Source organism: Wasmannia auropunctata, unplaced genomic scaffold (genome assembly GCF_000956235.1).
Source record: "Wasmannia auropunctata unplaced genomic scaffold, wasmannia.A_1.0 LD334508.1, whole genome shotgun sequence".
Lineage (NCBI taxonomy): Eukaryota > Metazoa > Arthropoda > Insecta > Hymenoptera > Formicidae > Wasmannia > Wasmannia auropunctata.
Window position 1 is genome coordinate 220,157 of NW_012028382.1, and position 18,527 is coordinate 238,683.

Below are 18,527 nucleotides of genomic sequence, written 5' to 3' on the forward strand. Positions count from 1 at the left end.
TTTGCACGTGTATCCATCTATCACAAGTATCGCGCAAGTTGTTAATAGGCTTAGCGCTAATCAGGATTACAGTTCGACATCCGCCATACGTATAAACAAGATTATTACGTACGCAGTTTGAAAAGCGATCTCTCGCAACGAATGCCATAATGACAATAATATTGCCAATAATCAATGTAGAAGATACGCTGTTAATTACTGTTAATTAATTTTCCTCCACCGCGGGGGCGACAGAGTGGCAGGGGTGGTTGTGCAACTCTGCGCGACGATAAATTCCCCATTTGTGGTTTCCGCACTATCGCCTTCGCGACAAGAAAGGGGGGGGGGGAAGAGAAAAAAGGAACGAACGGGTCGAACGTTCGGTTTCATTAAAAGTTTGTCTGTTAATTGCGATCGGATGCGCGCCGACCTGGCGTCGCGTGATTTCCCGTGAGGTGAAAATCCTCGCGTCTAAAAGGCTCTTGACGTGTCTCTGAAAGCTACGCGGGACGCTTCGCGCGCGCGACGACGACGGAGGGACTCGATAACGAGTTTTCCATTCGAGTTATTTTTTTTTCTTCTCTTACTCGCGGACGAGAACAACTCCCGGGCTCTCGCGCCGCGCGCCAGTGAAGGTCGAAACTGCGAAGGTCGGCACTCTCTCGGAAACTCGCATTTGCTTCAGGAATGATTCGCCCCTGTGTGAAACTGCCAAGTACGGCAACTTCGAAAATGCGATTCCGTCGTACTGGTTTCACGAGATTTTAGCCGGCAGCTGTCGCGACTTTGTTATGCCTTTCCCCCCTTTTTTTAATCTTATTTTTCTCGAAGTGCTGTATTGTTTTTTTTTGTCGAAAAATTTCAAATTATGGAATTTACGGAGAGCAAAATTGACGACATTGGTTCGCTCTTCGATTTAATCTCTATATATTTCTATTGATTTTCCCTTCGGCCATTTTTCTTTCTGTATTAAATCGACAGATACGAGTTACATAATTGAAGTACGCGGAAAAGTAATTAACTGTCTCGAGATTTTCTCTTTGTGTCGTTTCCTTTTTTTTTTCCCCCACGGCCGAGATTACACCGAGATTGCGGACAGAAGTTCTCGAAATCCCTAGCTTTTATCTTTCTTTCATGCGAGAGCCGATTTCCACGAGATAAAAATTCTAACCGCAAACGAGCGGAATTTCTTTTCGGGAAGATAAACGAGAGCAGTCCTTCCGTGGCATAGCTTACAAAAACTGGGAAAAACCGTCGCGCAATTTCCGCAAAGAAACAGGTTTCGAATTTTGTTGGAACTCCGCGCATTATCCCATTATTTGTTCTTCGCAATATCGGGGTGACTGTTGTTCAATCAAGTGTCGCCGAAAGAGCAGCTCGCGACGTCTCCTCGTTGCTCGAGATATATTGCTCTCTCTTTTTAAAAAGCCGCGACGTATCACTGACCTCGCGTTCAGAGATTACAAGAGCCGTAGCTTTTTTCGCGGTGGATACGGCAATGTTCTTCTCTCTTTGTTCCTTCTTGCTCGTTTGAGACCGAGGAAAACTCGGTGAATTGCGAATTTATGTCTGTAGATCACGACGGTCGGTCATCTTTCGCTCCAGTTTGCACTTTATCAGCCTTCCCTCCGTTTCCTTCGCGCCCCCCTCCCCCCGCCGCCGCCACCGCCGCGGCTTTTTCGCAGCAGTTTCGAATCGATGAGCCCCATTTCTGCGCTCCCGGGGAGCGAATCCTCCCACGAGATTGCGAGCTGTTCCGCCGATTTCACATTGTCGGGGATATTGCCGGGCGGGATTTCCCGATTTCCCGCGACCGCAAATTCAACCGCCTTTCTCGGACGATAGAACTTTTACGTGATCGGCGAAACAAATGTCGGCAAGCGGACGCGATTGTTTCTGACGTAGGGCGTCCGTCTCTCGCAATTATTCTTACTCCATAGCTCCATCCATATTCGTTGTAGGATACCCCGTTATAGATTATCGGCGGAAACACGACGATCAAAAATAGCCGACCTAGTACAGCTCGCGAGAAATTTGTTTTCAATTTGGAACACTGTTTAGCAGAATCTTTTTGCGGAGTACTTTGATTCTTTTGAATTATGAACATCTCTTTCTCCGTCGAGAATCGCGCGGTGGCCGAGATACGTTCGCGAAAATGGATGGACCATGAATGGTTCAATATTCATCGGGGTACGTGGTTTTCAGCGGTTATAGCATGATCATCGGGAGACGTGCTCCGGCGACGCCGGTAGTGATTCTCAATTATGCAAGGTAGCCTCGGCTGCTGCACGTAGTCAAGATTTCACACGTGCTGCAATGACCGTATTATCCGTACTTCTCGTAAGTCCTGAAGGACGTGATTTCATTACGGTTACGATCTGAGAGAAGCACGCAAAACTCGCCATCGCGTCGTGCATCCTTTATATGATTTGTGTTTAATTATTTTACTGCAGCGCTGCTGAAAAAAACAGCTACTGGAAGTATCAATAATGTTTGCGAGATAAGTTACACAAAATTGTGGGAAGAAAAAATTAGAATCCCTAAAATAAGGTTTTACATAACTGACATCTCAAAATAAAAAATTGTGTAAATAAAATTTTTAAGTAATAATTTATTTGACATTAGTTGATATTGTTGCATCGCGATGAAAGCGTTTTTAGAAGAAAACGCTTGAATTTATCATTTTAATGTTTATCTTTGACACTTGGGATATTTATTTATGCATATTTACATAAATTTGTCCTACGTATGAAATTACACAATTTTATATGAACATATTTTTCAACTATTTATAATTCTCATTTTATTGTCACTCTACTCCTTGGGAAATAAAAATAACTTTAATGTGTGAAATCAGAATATCCTTCGTTTCATCGGGCTGTTTTATGCATGAGCCATAATTGAAAATTGAGTAGCTCAATGTCGACTTTACATCATCGAGTGGATATTCGTGTCAAAATATACACTCGTTAAGTCCTTGAATTTTTATTTCTCGTCTCGTCGCGCCGAGGATGTGTCGGAGTAAGGCGAGCAGTAGTGTTGATCCGAAAAGCGGATTATAGCGAATTTGAATAGGCGAAACACTACTGACATATTCGTTATGACTGTATCGCCGGCAGGTTGATCGATGCAACGCGCGCGGTGGGTGTCGGCAAAAGCTCGACTAACGAGCGAAAATTGAAAGGTGATTTATGTGTTTTGCATCCCGGGCTGCTGCAGGAAACGATTCACCTCGGTTTTATTTCGGAAATATGCTCTTTCGATCCAGAATAATCGTTCGCTTGTGCGCTTGTTGCACTCTCGAAAAATTTCAACCCCCGAAATATGTGGGCGCTCAACACATGACACGCAGGTCTACATGCTAGCACCGCATTGAATGCAATCAAAAAATTTAATATGAATACGGATGATTGTAACAAGTTTTCAAATTCTAAATTGATGCGTTATTCGGGACAGTTCATTTTTAAAACTCCGGCTTGAACAATTTCTTTAGCGTGTTTACATGGTAATGCAAAGACAGATCAGCGTTTCCTTTTATTTTTTTTTCGGGCAGTAAGCCGACCGGAAAGTAGCGCTTCCCCGTACCGTTTAACACGTACACCTTTCTTCGTTATCGATAATTATTAGAACGTTCGTAATAAGGAGCCATTCCGACTTCTTCCGACATAGTAACGACTCCATCTGTTTGAACGTTCGCTTGATACTCGCCTGAGTATCTCTCTCGGTAAACCCCTTCTTCGTCTCTTCGTCTAAAAATAATATTGAAGCTTGCAGTCGATGCTGCCGCCAACGATTTCGCATCGAAGCTGTGCCAAGAGAGAGTGCAACTCGCGTTTTAGACTGCACCGTGTTCTCCAAAATCATTATATTCCAGCCAGAAGTTTCGTAATAACCCTGGTGTCAATTTTGAGACAGATTTTGCGGGGAAATCCATTTTATCTCCAAAATGCATTTATCTCCAATTTTGAACGTTTCAATGTCCAGATAATTGAGCTTTAAAATAAATTTGTATGTTATTTCTCTGTTGGAGAAAACGCGCGCTGGATTTCGCTGGGATCACTCCGCGCGAATTTCATTTATCGGTATCGCGGTTATTCCGCGACTCACGCGCGCGTCATGGTTATTTCAGCCGCGCGCGATTTGATAAGCTCGCGTCGAAGCGCGGCGGCGCGGGGGAAGATAAATAAACGCGTTTCCATTTTCCCGAGAGAATCGGAAATTATATTGTCGATGCGTCTGCGACAATATTCTTTACGACATCCGCGATTATTTTCGGCCTTCCGACGGGCCGCGCTCTCGCGTGTTTGTATCAACTGGCAAAGGCGGAACAATAAAGTCCACGATAAACTCAGCTGGTTGGACGCTGTCCAACTATTTCTGCGACCTTATCGCGATTCGCTTTCTCGTAAGTCGCCGGCTTGCATTTTCGCGCGAGCGTCTTTAAATCATGCTTAAAAATCACGTTATTTGAGAAACGTTTATCATTTGCCACTTATCGCGCGACGTGTCGGTTTTGTTACACCGCAGTGGATTACGCGACCTGTTACACATGTTGCAAGCGCGTGCCTCTTTGTTGTGACAATCCGCTCTCCGCGCGAAACATAATACATGCAGCAATCTGTGAATGAGGGACAGCAAATTTTGTGGATCGGAAAATATGGAGTATTTTTTTTTTTAAGGAAAAAAATATTTAATGTTTAAAAAAATATTATTTACAACTCGTTATACGTATATTCATGTCCTCGTAGCTAAGAGATAGACATAAATTCAGCGCTAATAAGAAGAAATGCATATTTCCGTCGTTGTTCCGCCCGCTTCTTCCATTTAGCGCTCTCCCATCTCCTTCCCAGCCTTCCTGTCTCGGGTCGTCCAAGAATAGAAACGCGCGGCGGTTTTGCGGCGTAAATTTTTGTCCGTGGCGACGCATTGGTTAGCAGCCGTGCGTTTCTAGGATGTGAATCGGACTCCCCCTTTTCTCTCCACCACGTCGTACTGTCAACTTCGCCTCTTTTACTGCACTTTGTCTACTCTTGTATCGCCGGTGTGCTCAAGAGTCTTTCTCTTCCTAGTTTCACCACCCAGTAGGTAGTGCACTTTCTTTTCTCTCCGTCCGCTTCTTCCGTCCCTAATTCGCCGTCTCGCTCGCTTGCTCGAAAGCTCTGTAACTATACCCGTTATACAAAGACGCGGGGTCAGCTTTCCTCGTTCTTCGCCGTTGATATCTCTCCGTGGAATCGGACTTCTCTCCCGACACGACATGTGTACTTATGTATAATTATGTGTATTTTAAAGGCGTCTCAGAAAAACGTGAATATTTAGAGCCCGCAGTAAAATTTATGTGCATAAAAATGTAAGTATCCTCTATGGAGTTTCGTTCCAGAAATAACATTTTAAATTTGCACATATTAATTCTCTATTTTAATTTTATCGTGTGTAATTTTTAAGAGAAACACGCTACTTCTGGGTAATTAAACAGCGATCCGGATCTTTTCTTTGAAAGAGAAATTAAGATTCTGAAGATAAAGTCATGCTATATTTTTTTTTTTACGAATTTATGAAATTTAATGTTGAACATTGTAATAGAAGCTTGATTAATCGACCGTAGAATTTTTTTTTCGTTTTCTTTTCTTTGTATAATTTGGATTCCGTCTTCTTTGTACATTTCAGTATATGTTAACTTACAATTAGTATTACCTTGCATCTCTAGTTACTCGCCGCAGCGGCTAGTGACTAACTCCTCTCTCGCAAGTTTCTCTCTTCCTGTCTCTCTCTCTCTGGCTTTCGACGTGTGACTCTCGCTTCTCTTCTTTCGCTAGGAGACGTGGGACGATCCTCTATATAAACCCTGACTGAACTCGTAGGCTGGCCCAAGTAGTTCGCCAACGGCGAACAGTTAGTACGGCTCTGCCTCCGTTCTTTGTCACTTGTGTTTGCGTGCGCGTGTGATAAAGGTAGTGTTGCAATTATGATATGCTGATATTCGTGGACGATCGACGTCTTCCGGTGTTGAGGAATTTCCTTGTTGCGAATATTTCACAATGTTTCTGCAATACCTTATTAAGAGTTGACATTGAAAGCATGTCGAATGTTGCGTCATTAAAAATAATGATTAATGAATGATATTTAAACATCTGTGATGGAGTTATTTTCGTTTCATGTCATGTAATTCTGATACAATTTCATGCTACATGCAAATTATTGAGTTTTTTTTTTTTCAAAATTTTTTGTCGATAAAACGTTTTTGCGTTGCAAGATCAATCATTGGCTCGGTGATTCAGCTTTATTAATAGTAAATTGCACGGTATCCAAACTGAACATAGAAACAGTCTCCAGTTTTCTAAATATAGATCGATATATGCGTATGACGTATTTGATGAAGCAAATTACGCGTGACAGAATACTGTTCGATATAGATATTTTATTATGCAACATAAACAACTATTTTATTCTCATTATAATTACGAATTGTAGCAAATAATTTCAAGATTCTCTAAAAATTTTATAGAAAATTTTGCTACTATTACATATTTTCGATTATTTAACTCCTTTATATAACTACAATAAGCAAGATTTACGTCTCATTTATTAATGCTTATATTAGATAGCTTATAATAGATCACATTCAAAATATTTTAGAAGACTATAAAAGAATAACTGTCACTTGTAAGTTATTCAAAATAATTTGTTATAAGAACTTCGATCGTTCATTGTAATATCAGCCGAAGAGATCTTGTTAGTGACGAAGCTGCAAATCCGAAAGCTGTAAGATTATAAAAGTTAAGTTTTATCTCGAGATGGAATACGTTCTACAAGCGGGACGCAGTTTGGGCAACGGCATGTGCAGGGCGGCGTGTGCCCTTGCACGCGGAACTCGGAGAATATTAGCTTACGTTCCATTATTGGGCATCACTGCAGTTCCGGTAGCCGCGCAGGATACAGAACCACCCACGGTACGGTAAACCCTATTAGCGCGTTCCATTTTTCAGTCGATTTTTTTTCGAAATTAATTAATCTTGCCGCTAACGTTAACGTTTAGGCGTTTAAAATTAATACCTAATTGGTGTACGTACACACATGCGGTTAAATTTAAATAGATGAATATCCGTCACGGTAAACCGACACTCTTGCGCTAGCGCGAGACGCGAGATGTGCGAAAATAGACCGGTAGAAGGCGCGTAGGAACGCGAAGGCGAGAGAAAAGCGACGGAATGCTTTCTTGAGACGCGAGGCTCGTCGACCGAGAGGTACCGTCAGCGGTGCCAAAAGTCGTCGCGGAAAATAGCGATTTATTCGAGGCTAAAGATCACGCTAGTTCGCACTTCGGTAGCGGTCCCCGCTTGTTTTGCTCGTTTATTCGAGCCACCGCGTCACACGGGGGTGAAATTGCACCAGCGGGAGTAGTTTTTACAATGCACAGCGACGACGTGTATAATTTACGATCTATATGAAACTTCCTCTTCTTCCGAGGTTATTTTATTCGGTGTTTTCGCTCGACCTTCCTTAACAAGCATCGGCGGCAAGCCACTCGCGGTTGTATAGGTCATTATCAGGGATGGATTGCGGGGGAACGCGCGCCGGCTTGGTTTCCGCTAAGGTTGAATTTCAGTGTTATGATAGCCCGCGGGGAAAAATGCAATTTATACCCAGCCGGCGCTCAAAGCGCGCGTTAAATCCTTGATTAGCTATGAATTTCCAACGAGATTTATCGAAATTTATTACGACCCGGCTCACCGAGCGGAAAGCGGCGCGCGGCGCGGCGGTTCGCTCGTGCCGGGGGCGAGGCGCTGCGAGATTAAATTATCATGCCGGGCCATTTTATCCGTTACGAACGTTTATCCCCCGGGGGCGAATTATACCAGGCCAGGAAGCCCGGGCGAGGAACTGACATTTGTGGGAAAATTTATAAACGCCGGCCGGGGCCGCTTGAATCAACAATTTTCGTTGATAACTCTTTTGTCGTCGATGAATTGAAGGGTTTCGTGGCACGAATGAAGTATGGTATGTCCATCGCAATTTGCGAAGGTATCTCTTTGGATATATCGAGAGCTGCAATGTAAATGTGGACCTTACGGATTACCTCTCTCTCTCTATCTCGTTGTTGCGCCGAACGCTTCAATTACGACGTGGTACGACGTGTGTAGATCTATGCACGGCCGACGGGATACACGTCTCTCGGGCCTCTCGCCACCGCGAAGCGTGAAACACGCGAGACGCTAGCCGCGACCTAAAGAGCCGTTTACACGCCGGCTGCGAGCTAGCTCCTCGCGTCGGCTTTCGTGTCAGATTTCTATCTGCGCGGATTATTAACCGGCTCGAGTCGCGTGCCACGAGCCTCTCGCGAAAAGCCTTAGGAGCTGTCAGGAGGAAATCGACTGCGACCTCGCTCCTCTCGTTCGCCGAGGCCCGCAATCGAAGCCAAGTGCGGAACTAAGGTTTATTCAGCGCAAAACAAGGGAAATCGATATTGCGAAGGTTAATTCAAATGAAATTTAATCGTGCTACACGATATCTTGACTTTTATTAGCTCTCTAAATGCAGGGTGTTCTCCCGTAAATTCAACGGTATCCATTTTAGTCGATACTTCGTAATGCTTAGGCGGTTGTGCCGCGCTAAGCATTACCGGTACCGATACTCAGCGGGAAACGAACGTAAGTGGATCGTTGAACTGATTGCCGATTTATCACAATCGCATTAAATCAATGGCGAAATCGGTCGTGCACACGGTAGAAACGGAACGGCGAGCCTTTCGAAACGTTTCATATCGATGCGCAGAGATACGACTGAACAATAGACGTTCTCTCTCTCTTTTTCTTTCTCCCTTTCTCTTTCTCTCTCTTTTTTTTCTGTGACTACGACTATCGGGGTTTTTCGACATTCACAAATACATCGAAACGCGCGCCTCTCCCTCTCGCCGATCGCGTTCGCGTTGTTTGCCGGTGCGCGCGATATTACCGGCGGACATGCTCCGGTGAACCGGATAAATGCCCGTAATTTATATCCGCGAAAGAATAGCGAAGTTAAAACAAACGCCAGTTTGTTGCTCGCGTATATCGCGAGCTCGACGTCTTCCAGGCGCGGTATATATTGCCGCTTCTCCACGGTATATTAAGAGAGACGACGACGACGACGACGACGACGACGACGACGACGACGACGACGACGACGACGGTCTGCCCGCATGCGGAGCATGTCCGATGAACATGTTATTCGTGGAACAGGCCGATATACGTCAATGAGTCCCTCGCGAAACACCTGCGAATCATTAGCGTGGCTATTGTCTAAGTCACGCTCGTTAAATACGCAAGATTACTTCCGGAACATCGATGGCTGTTGCTCGCTCCGTTTTCGTCCTGCGGCCATCAAATCCCGTTGCAAGGGACATAAAGTTCAGAATTGTATTCATATAATGACAGTTTACCGTTGCGAGTTCAAGATCTCGTTTATGAAAACGTAAGATTTGAGAAGCAAAGATTTTAGTGAAATAATATAATATTATCTTTATGACATTAATATCTCGAGAAAACTGTTCGCTAATAATTCTCCTGCAGAATATTACAGCAGCAGTGTGACAGAATGACAGTTGTTAACGCGATTATTTCAGCGAGTCGCTCTGTTCCAGCTAATTTTTTTCTCAAACAGGAAATTGATTTTGGTGCTGGCGAACGCCAGCTGTCATGGACGCGATGGCACGTAGAATAATTCCGCACGGTCGAATGAACACGACACGTTATTACAACTTTAACGCGTTACTGACAAGGAATTTCCCAAATTCTCCACCATCGAACTTTGTTGAAAACTCTATTTTTTAAGTTTCTAATATCCGCGAATTTTTAATATGAAAATTAACATCCAAAATTACATTCAGAACTAAAAATTAAAATAAGATTTTTATAAAATATGCCAATATATATTTTTATCTTCAACATACATTTTTATGAAGTATACCAATAGAACAAGAAGCTAATTCCTGATTCACTCGAAGATCCGCAGGAAATAACGAAGGATAAAAAAGCGCGATCGTCAAGCGTAATCAGCATGTTTGCTCTACCAAGTTTTTATCGAAAATCTGAGGGCGAGGATTTGCGAACGTTTGTTGTGAGGGACCGCGTCGTCGGTTACGAAGGTCGTCCCCGAGATAGGCGTCCGCGAAGGCTAATGCATTTCTAATGTTCCACGTGCTCGCGAGGGCGCAGAAGTTACGGCACTTCGTCGACTCTTCCCGGAGCCCGGCCGTTTCATCCCCGTAGCGCGGGGTGAATGCTCATTTCGCGTCGGCATTTTACGGTGCGATTAAAAATTTAGCGCTCCGTCCGTTGGCGCAAAATTAACTCACTTTCGTCTGTCGGAAAGCGCGAGACGCGTTTAGCCGGCGGAACATTAATGGAGCAGCTATAAACGGTACACTTTCCGGCAAAATTGTTGCAAATTAGCGCATATTACTGCATCATTTAGCGACATTGAAAGATAAATACTCGGAATACATGAGTAACTTGATTCCTTTGGCTGGCTTTCAAAACAAACTGGAAACATCGCAGACTGCGCTCTCTGTTGAAATACACTTGCAATAACATCGTACACAATACAAAACCGACCGAAAAGTTATGTATCAGCATTGTGCTTTTCCTGTTTGTTTGTTTTTGAAACGAATGCATTCGCTATTCATTCGCTAATTCATTGGATATTCCGAGTATGAAATGCTTTTTCCTAGCAATATTTTTTAAGCGGGAAATTTCGCGAAGTGATTACTTGATGAAGCACTCAATGCATTAAATTTTTGCAAAACGGATATATTAGTTTTTAATATATGAAATCTTTTTATATTATATATAAATGAAACAAAGAGATCAGGGAGAAGTTGCAGAGATAAAGATTTTCAATTTCCTCGCTAGGAAAGAATCGAGTATAATCTTTTTGCTGCAGAGAGATCGGCGATTGGTATGCAGTTTTTTTTGGCACATTCCATACATATTCGCTGTTAACCTACTCAGAATTGGTCGTCGGCCAACGGCAGTTCGGTATTGTGTATATGGGGAAGCGGGTCTGCAATTTCTCGATCGATTTCATCATAAGAAGACGCCGGGCAGCCCCGGAAGTTCATTACCTCGGCACTTCCTCACCTCCGCGGACAATGCCCCTCGATGCAAGACTCTGGCCGTTCGCCAGTTTTGTCGTGCGTTTTTACGTTTTGGTATTAGGCCAAATTCTCGAGCGCGTGAGCATCCATTTACGGTCGCTTTCACTCGGACGGTGACGCGCCGTGTTTAAATATCAGCGGCGACTTGAACGGAAGCGGAAGAATTCCGAGTGGAAAGTTCCAAGTGGAATTTGGAGCAGATCCCCCTCGATTCAGGAAATTGGAGCGGATTTTCGGGTCGCCTGACATCGCTTTCATAGATACAAAATATTTTTGACGTGAATAAAACGCGGTTCAATCTCGACCACCGAGAGAGTTGACTATTAGTTGCAGAATCGTGATCAAATAAAATCTTTGTAACTGCTGGATAATACTTAATTTATTTGTTTTAAACGTAAAGGCATAGAGGGGATTATATTTGCGGAGAATTACACGAAGGAAAGCCCCAAGTTACATTATATATCGGAAATATCTTACGACTCTTTGCAAGAGAAGTTTTCTTTACAAGAGGAATAAAATCGTGATTCCCGGGTACAACCGACATAAAAGCTGCAACAAATGCCTCTTAAGTGCCACTCCGTTGGGTACTGTTGTAATTCTTTAAGCAGGGAGAGGCTTATATCCTTTAGGAAAATCTACGAGACGGGAGAACTCGGGAGAAGCGCCCGACGATCGATACGGGAACGCGGGACAATAAAGCGCACGACGCGTTTCTCACGTCCGGTTTCTGTTTCCCTCTCGGGTTTCAAGAATTGATTTTGTCTCGGCTGTCCTCGCCGCCTTAAGGTTGCGCAAGTCGAAAGGTATCGAGAGTGTTTCCCGGCGGCACACGCCAAGCGAAGACTAATGATGACAGTCAAACAAAGAAGCCGTCGAGCGAAATAGTCTTATAAATCAACAAAAATAAAATTCTTACATATATTAAGCCGTTACTCGGAATTATGTATATATATTTTTACCGTAAACTTTAACATATACATATAAATATTTAGTTAGCCATTGAAACATACATTTGCGCACATTATTTTATATCTTTACGTACGAAAAATATTTTTTACGTTTAACGAACGGATCAGGTATTAAGAATAAAGTGGAAATAAAGGACGTAGATAGCAAATATTATAGAGCAGTTTGCAGTAGTTAAATATTCAATTACGATAAGAACATGACGAATGTCCCAGGAATTTCTGAGCGTAATAACGCGTCGGCGTGTGTCGGTGGAACGTGCCTATACTTTTGTTCCGCTGCGGACTTCTTCATTTCTATCTCTGCGTATTACGTTACCGAGCTGATAACAGAATTATGCGTATAAACGATACGGCACTTGCCGCGTCACACACATCGAGCCCGTTGTCTCTCCTTTCATCAGCATGCCTAACGTCGTTGTTCGCGCGATAATCGATCTTTATTACGACAGTAAATTTGACGATAAATCTCTTAATTTCGCGCTGTCGACAGCGAGAATCGCGATCGTTTTGTCTTAATAAAAAAAAGATTTAAAGGAAGAAAAAAAAACGCTCATTGACACAGTGACACGATTGACACGGCTCCTAAAGGGTGAGAACGTTGGTAACTCGGGCGCCCCACCGCGCACCCTCGTTTTACCTCCCTCGTATGCACTAGGGGTACATACGCCTCTTTACACAGCGCTCTTTCTCTTTCTCTCTCGTTCGTTCCACGTCGACGTATCATTAAGCTGTTCACCCTCGGTTTTATTTGAGTTGCTCGGAGCTCACCCTTGGCACGAGAGAATGCGCGCTGCAATCGTCGGCGGCCACCCCTCGCAACGAACAAAAAGAAAATAATATCACGCTCGACTTGAACCAACATTTTTCTCCAGCGCACTGCATTCCACGTCGCATGGCGGCTCACCTTCTATTTAGGGCCGATCGACTGCCAAAATGGTTGAATAATAAATTATATTTCTCTGTGCGAAATTAAGTATTGTCTACATTTTTCAATTTTCAGAATGAGGCACTATTAAATTGCTTACAAAAAATTTGCAAACAATGCATTTTGCGTTTCCACGATGTAAACGTAAACGATATCGATATTGAAATTGATATATTTTTTTTATAAAACTATGAGATAGAAAACGAATAATTAAAAAATGTAGAGTTTTGACTTGGCGAGTTTTGAGTGTGGTGCGCCATACGAAATATCTAAGGTGTTGTGTTCTCTCGATTGTCTCAGGGTGGCGAAGACGCAGAGAATGCAACGGCCTCCGCGAGCAGTCCAGTGGAGGAGAAGTCGGCAGCGAGCAGTCCATCGGCGGACGAGCAGGTAGCCGCGCCGGCAGCAGCAGCCACAGCCGAGCCGAAGGAAGAGGCTGTCGTAGCAGCGTCGCCAGCAGCCGTGGCCGCTAGTCCGGTCGAAGAAAAGAAGGAACCCACTCCCTCCGCCCCCACTCCCGTCCCGTCCGTCGAGGATAAGAAAGAGGAGGCGATCGAAAAAGTCGAGGCCGAGAAAAAAGCAGTCGAGGTCAGTCAGTCAGCCGGCGGTCACTCCGTAGCGGACCCGGTAGAGATCCCCGTCTACCGAGTCCAGCCAGTCGCGACGCCGTCTATCATTGAGAGGAAAGCCAGTGAGGACCTCCCGTCCCTGCCCCCATCCAGCCCACCGCCGACCCCCATAGATCCGTCGCCCTTGCAGCAGGCGCGGCAGGCCGCGGCGAACGCCACCGCCCTTGCCGAGGCGCTCAAGCGGCCTGCCGTGGCTGCCGACGAGGAGGAATCGACGTTGGCACCACCGCCCGACGTCGCGTACCCGTCGTCCCGCGAGGATATTCTTCCCCAACAGAACCGCGCAAACGAAGCCGCTGTCGCGTCCCCATCGTTCAATTTCTCTACCGACAACTTACCACCGACGGGAGCGACCTTTGTCCTCGCGGAAGTAGAGTGCTCGCCGGTGGTAGAGGCCGAGATCGAAGTCGAGACGTCTCAAGATGTCGCGAAAAAGGTAGAGGAGACGTTCGGAAGTAGCCGTGATAATAAAGAAGAGACAGAGGTGAAGGGCAACGTCGCGATGAAGGAGAAAGTATTTAAGTGTCAGAGAAGTGAGGCAAATAGGGCGGAGGAAACTCCGTCACTCGCGATCGAATGCGATAAAAATACACGGAGCAAAGGTGCGGAGGAAGTCCCTGACATTGTTGCAATGACTAAAGTTACGAATGAGGCTTTACCGGTCGTGGAGTGTCAAACAAAGAGCGAAATAAATAGCTGTGGAGTTGCGATGAAGATAAACGTACCGCCTAACGCCGGACATAATGAAAAAGTCGTCGAGTCTGAAACGTTATCGTCGGCTGAGATTGAAACAAAGGACGCCTACCCGGCTGTAAAGCAATATTTATCGTCTGATAATGTGGGAAGTTTTCTCGATAAAACGCAGCACATAGAATCAATTGATAAATTATCGCATCTTCCTCCGAGTGAAAAATGTACATCCGTTGGCGCGGAGGAGAAGCAGTCGTCAAAAGTTGTGGAACAATCGATCGAATGTGAACACGATTACGCGAAATACGTGCCGAAGGAAGTCGAGGAAGAAGGAGTCGCAATGATATCCTCGCCGACTGAACTATTCATAAATTCCGAGGAGGGTCCGCTGTCGGTTTCGGAGGATATTCTGGTGGAAGCCAAGCCAGCGCTGATCATTCCGGAAGACGACAGCGTGGAAGAGCTCACCGACACCACTGAATCCGTCAAGGTGATTCCCGAAATCGACGAAGAGAAACTGGAGGTTGAGCTCGAATCCGACATCGCGTTGCCCACGGAGGAAACTTTGATTTCGAAAGAGCTGAATGATATGTTCGTTCCAGAAGACGCGACAGTTGGGCAATTAAATGAATTTGTCGGCGTGTCTAATAGTTTTATGAGAAACGAAATGAAGACAATCAATGAAATTGAAGATACGCTGCCATGTCCGCCTGAAGATTTAACCGCATTCGACTCTCAAATATCTGAGCTTCAAAATGCAAATGCATTCGAACCAACCGCGATATCTTCGGCCACCGAGACGGAACCGTTTATATCATCCTCTTGTCGTTTACCGTCAATGCACTCAGACGCTTCGACGTGTTCCCTCACAGTAAAGCACTTGAGTGAGCCTCAGACGCTAGCCCTCTCGCCCGAACCTGAAAGCGTACCTATCTCTTTGGAAGATCTACCCCCGGCGCCTGAAGACATGGGGACGCAGAGCTTAGATTCCTTCGATTATCCTTTACCACCGGAAGAACTCTCTTGTCCATTGTTACTGATCCCCCCCGCGAACATATCCGTAGCTGAGTTACCACCAGCTCCCGTCGAGCACGCGGCCAACCTAAGAGACCCGACAGAGACGCTCCTCACGCCGCCCTTAAGTCCCAATTTCCAACAGTCCAGTGTCACGTCCGGCATCGCGACAGAAACCGCCACGAAAGATCGCTCGCAAATTCCCTCGCACAACGAGGGCGACAGCAGCAATCGTGAGCAATCGATGTTGCTAAGCGAACCGCTGACGACGTCATGTAATCAGTCGAACGTCGAGTTAAAGGAGAGACTGGCGGCCGAGTGCGTGGCGAAGACCGAAAGCCAGGAAGAGACCTTGTCGTGTCAGTTGTCGAACTCCATCCCGTCGACTGTCGCCAAGGAGCATCACCAGGTGACTAACATGCAACACAACCTCCTGGCATGAATGCGGCCGGCCAAAGCTTCTTTGGCGGGCGCCTCGTTCCACGTATATCTTCGTCGTACGGTTCGCACAGTACTGTCTCTGTGGTCTTAATAGCCTGAAAATGAAAATATCGGCTCTCCCGATCTCCGCACTTTTCCCCAGCCAATCTCCGCCAGTGCTCTCTGTTCAGAAATTATTGACACGTACTTTGAATCCAAAAAAAAAAAAAAAAACTCGCACTCCCTCGCTTCCTCCCGTCCATATTCCAGTGAACAGTCTCGTCCTTCCGCCCCGTTCTCTCGACGAAGGGTAACATCGAGTGACATGAGACTGACAGTTACGTCCGGGGAGGGGGGGGGGGAGACCTTGCACAAATTCTCGTCTCGAGAACAAAATTATACTTTGTCGTTTGGGTGTGCCGATGCACGACCGGAGCCGGTCAGTCCTCAGAGAGTCCGCTGAATCCGTTTTCCGTCCCGCTGCGTCCCCGTTGTGTTTTCAACGCCTGAGGGTCTCGTTTTTCGTGTGCATTCTTCGTTCTACCGAACGTGATTAACACAAGCCTTATACTCTGCTACTCGATGTCCTCCGACGCTTCCGCCCAACTCTCCGTTTTATATAAAAACCCATATACATATATATATATATATTACCATGACCACCTATTGTCACACCTGTGTTGTTTGCCTCTTGGTTTTCTTGACAATATTAACATGACCTTTCATGCGATTAAAATCGATGAAAGTTGCAGTAGAGTACTTTTTTTTTATTGGCGCGGCGAATAGCGGACCATTCGCGCTGCCACGCCAATTAATGTCACTTCCGTAGATTGTGTATCTTTTTTCATATTTCGAACGCTCTCTTATACTAATAATAACATAGACGCTCGAATATATTAGAGGTACCTCTAGCGTGAATCTCATTGATAGACGTAAAAGCAGTTGGTTCTAATGATAACGCGCGTGGTAGCTGGCGTTTTAGATTTTTTTACTATAGACGTGCTCATTAGAAGAACTCGATGCTGTCGTGCTGTTCTCGTAATTGCATCTGTTGTGTCGTAAGCATCTTGTACTTGCGCATGCCGAGTTTCCTTATCTAAGGGTTCGTCAGCGGGTTTTTCAATTCTTTGCGCTGCCCGAAGCATGACGAAACGATTCTGCTGAGGCATCTCGTCGTTGTACGCTGCGCTTCAAGCGAGGAGGTAATAGTCATCGCGATTGTCCAGGCGCATTGTTCGACGCAGGCTAAACTTAGAAATACGCTTTAACGCGATATTTTTACATCAATTAAATATATCCCATATTTCTATTAAATAACAATCTATCTAAAAAATTTCGTCAACTTCCGCGTTTCCATTTATTTTATTAAATTATAAGTTATGTATTACATGTTTCCATACCCGTATATAAATGTATAAAAAATGTTAATCTTGAGCTCTATCCTCGAATAATTTCAAAATAGTTATCTCCTACTTGAACCGCAACATACGCAACAATCATTTCGTGATGATTCTTTTGTGATACTTATTTAAATACTTATTTCGATGATTCACAAAAAGGGGAAAAAAAAACATTGTTCTCTTTATGAACGCAAACTGTCGGCAGAATCGGTATTATCGTCCTTCGTCCTTCGTTACAGCATGCTGGGATTTGGACTTTGAAGGAAGAGAGCGCGAGAGAAATGATGACTGAGCGAATACATGACGATCGCGTAACGAGCAGATTTGTGTTTTACAGAAGGCTCCGGAAGTCGAGGCACCGGTAGAAAACAACGTTGCCCACGATGTCAGCACGACGGAGAGCGCCGATGAGGCTCCCAAAGTTGCACCACCGGCCATCCCGATTGAAGTACCCGCCTCCCCGCCAACAGCACCGGCTATCACTGAGGACGTCGCCTCGGTCACCAAGGTATACATATATATATATGTATATAGATATATATATTTCCAGTCTAGCCGCAGTCTGAAGATTATAATCACGTACGCTACGTCCGCGCTATTATTAGCCTCGAGTGAGTCATTGTCGATGATGCGCGGGATAGCATCGATCGACTGTTTCGAGTATATATGTGTGCGAGGAGAGTCTTAATACAATTCTCTTTATCATTTATTTGCTTTGTGATTGGAAGTTTCAAAGCACTGCACGCTTACAAAGTGCTTAATGAGAAATATTAAATATGATAAAGATATAACGATGTTATTGTTAAATTGTATGTACATTATAAAGAGTACAATAGCGTAAAGCTCCTATGTCTCAGAAAAAAACTTATTTCTTAATAAATTTTAACTAATATATTAATAAATGTTAATTAATATTTCATCGATAATTTACAAAATAATGAAAACGTAATATTACGTCTTGACAATTATTGGTTTTTGATTATGTCTGGATAATTATTGGTAATATAAAAATTTCATAGTTTAAATAATAAGATAAGTACTTCGTAATTTTAATACGATTTTCATATATGCATGATGATCGCCAAGAGATCGTTTACGATGAACGTAAATGAATCTGAAGGTCATTATCGAGTATAACTGACCGACGAAGATTAACGAGCGAAGGGGCCATCTGATCATTAATACTACGATCGCACCTTTTTACCGTGACTAAGCAGTCATAAACGCCATTAATGCTTTTATTCTCTTTCTCTCCAAAGGCCATCGAGGAGATCGACATAAGTGATAAAGCAGTCGCGGCGGCAGTGAACGAAGCTATCGAATGCAACACGAACGTAAGTGTTCCTTTTTTTTTCGTAGGACTCTCGC

The 18,527-nt window shown here is 44.4% G+C and overlaps 1 protein-coding gene and 1 long non-coding RNA gene across 5 annotated transcripts in view; one reads left to right on the plus strand and one right to left on the minus strand.

The window, feature by feature from the left end:
• LOC105458484 (brain acid soluble protein 1) overlaps positions 1–18,527 on the plus strand; it is a 93,402-nt gene that overhangs the window by 72,516 nt on the left and 2,359 nt on the right. For all 4 annotated transcript variants that reach the window (XM_011703817.1, XM_011703818.1, XM_011703819.1 and 1 more), the window contains exons 5-7: positions 13,307–13,594; positions 17,497–17,667; positions 18,419–18,493. In XM_011703817.1, coding sequence (XP_011702119.1) covers positions 13,307–13,594; positions 17,497–17,667; positions 18,419–18,493 — 534 coding nt within the window. The remainder of the gene's footprint in view (positions 1–13,306; positions 13,595–17,496; positions 17,668–18,418; positions 18,494–18,527) is intronic.
• LOC105458483 lies at positions 4,645–5,929 on the minus strand. Its single transcript, XR_975539.1, has 2 exons — positions 5,674–5,929; positions 4,645–5,144 (listed from the first exon to the last, which is right to left on the minus strand). It is a non-coding gene; the product is annotated as an uncharacterized LOC105458483 (long non-coding RNA).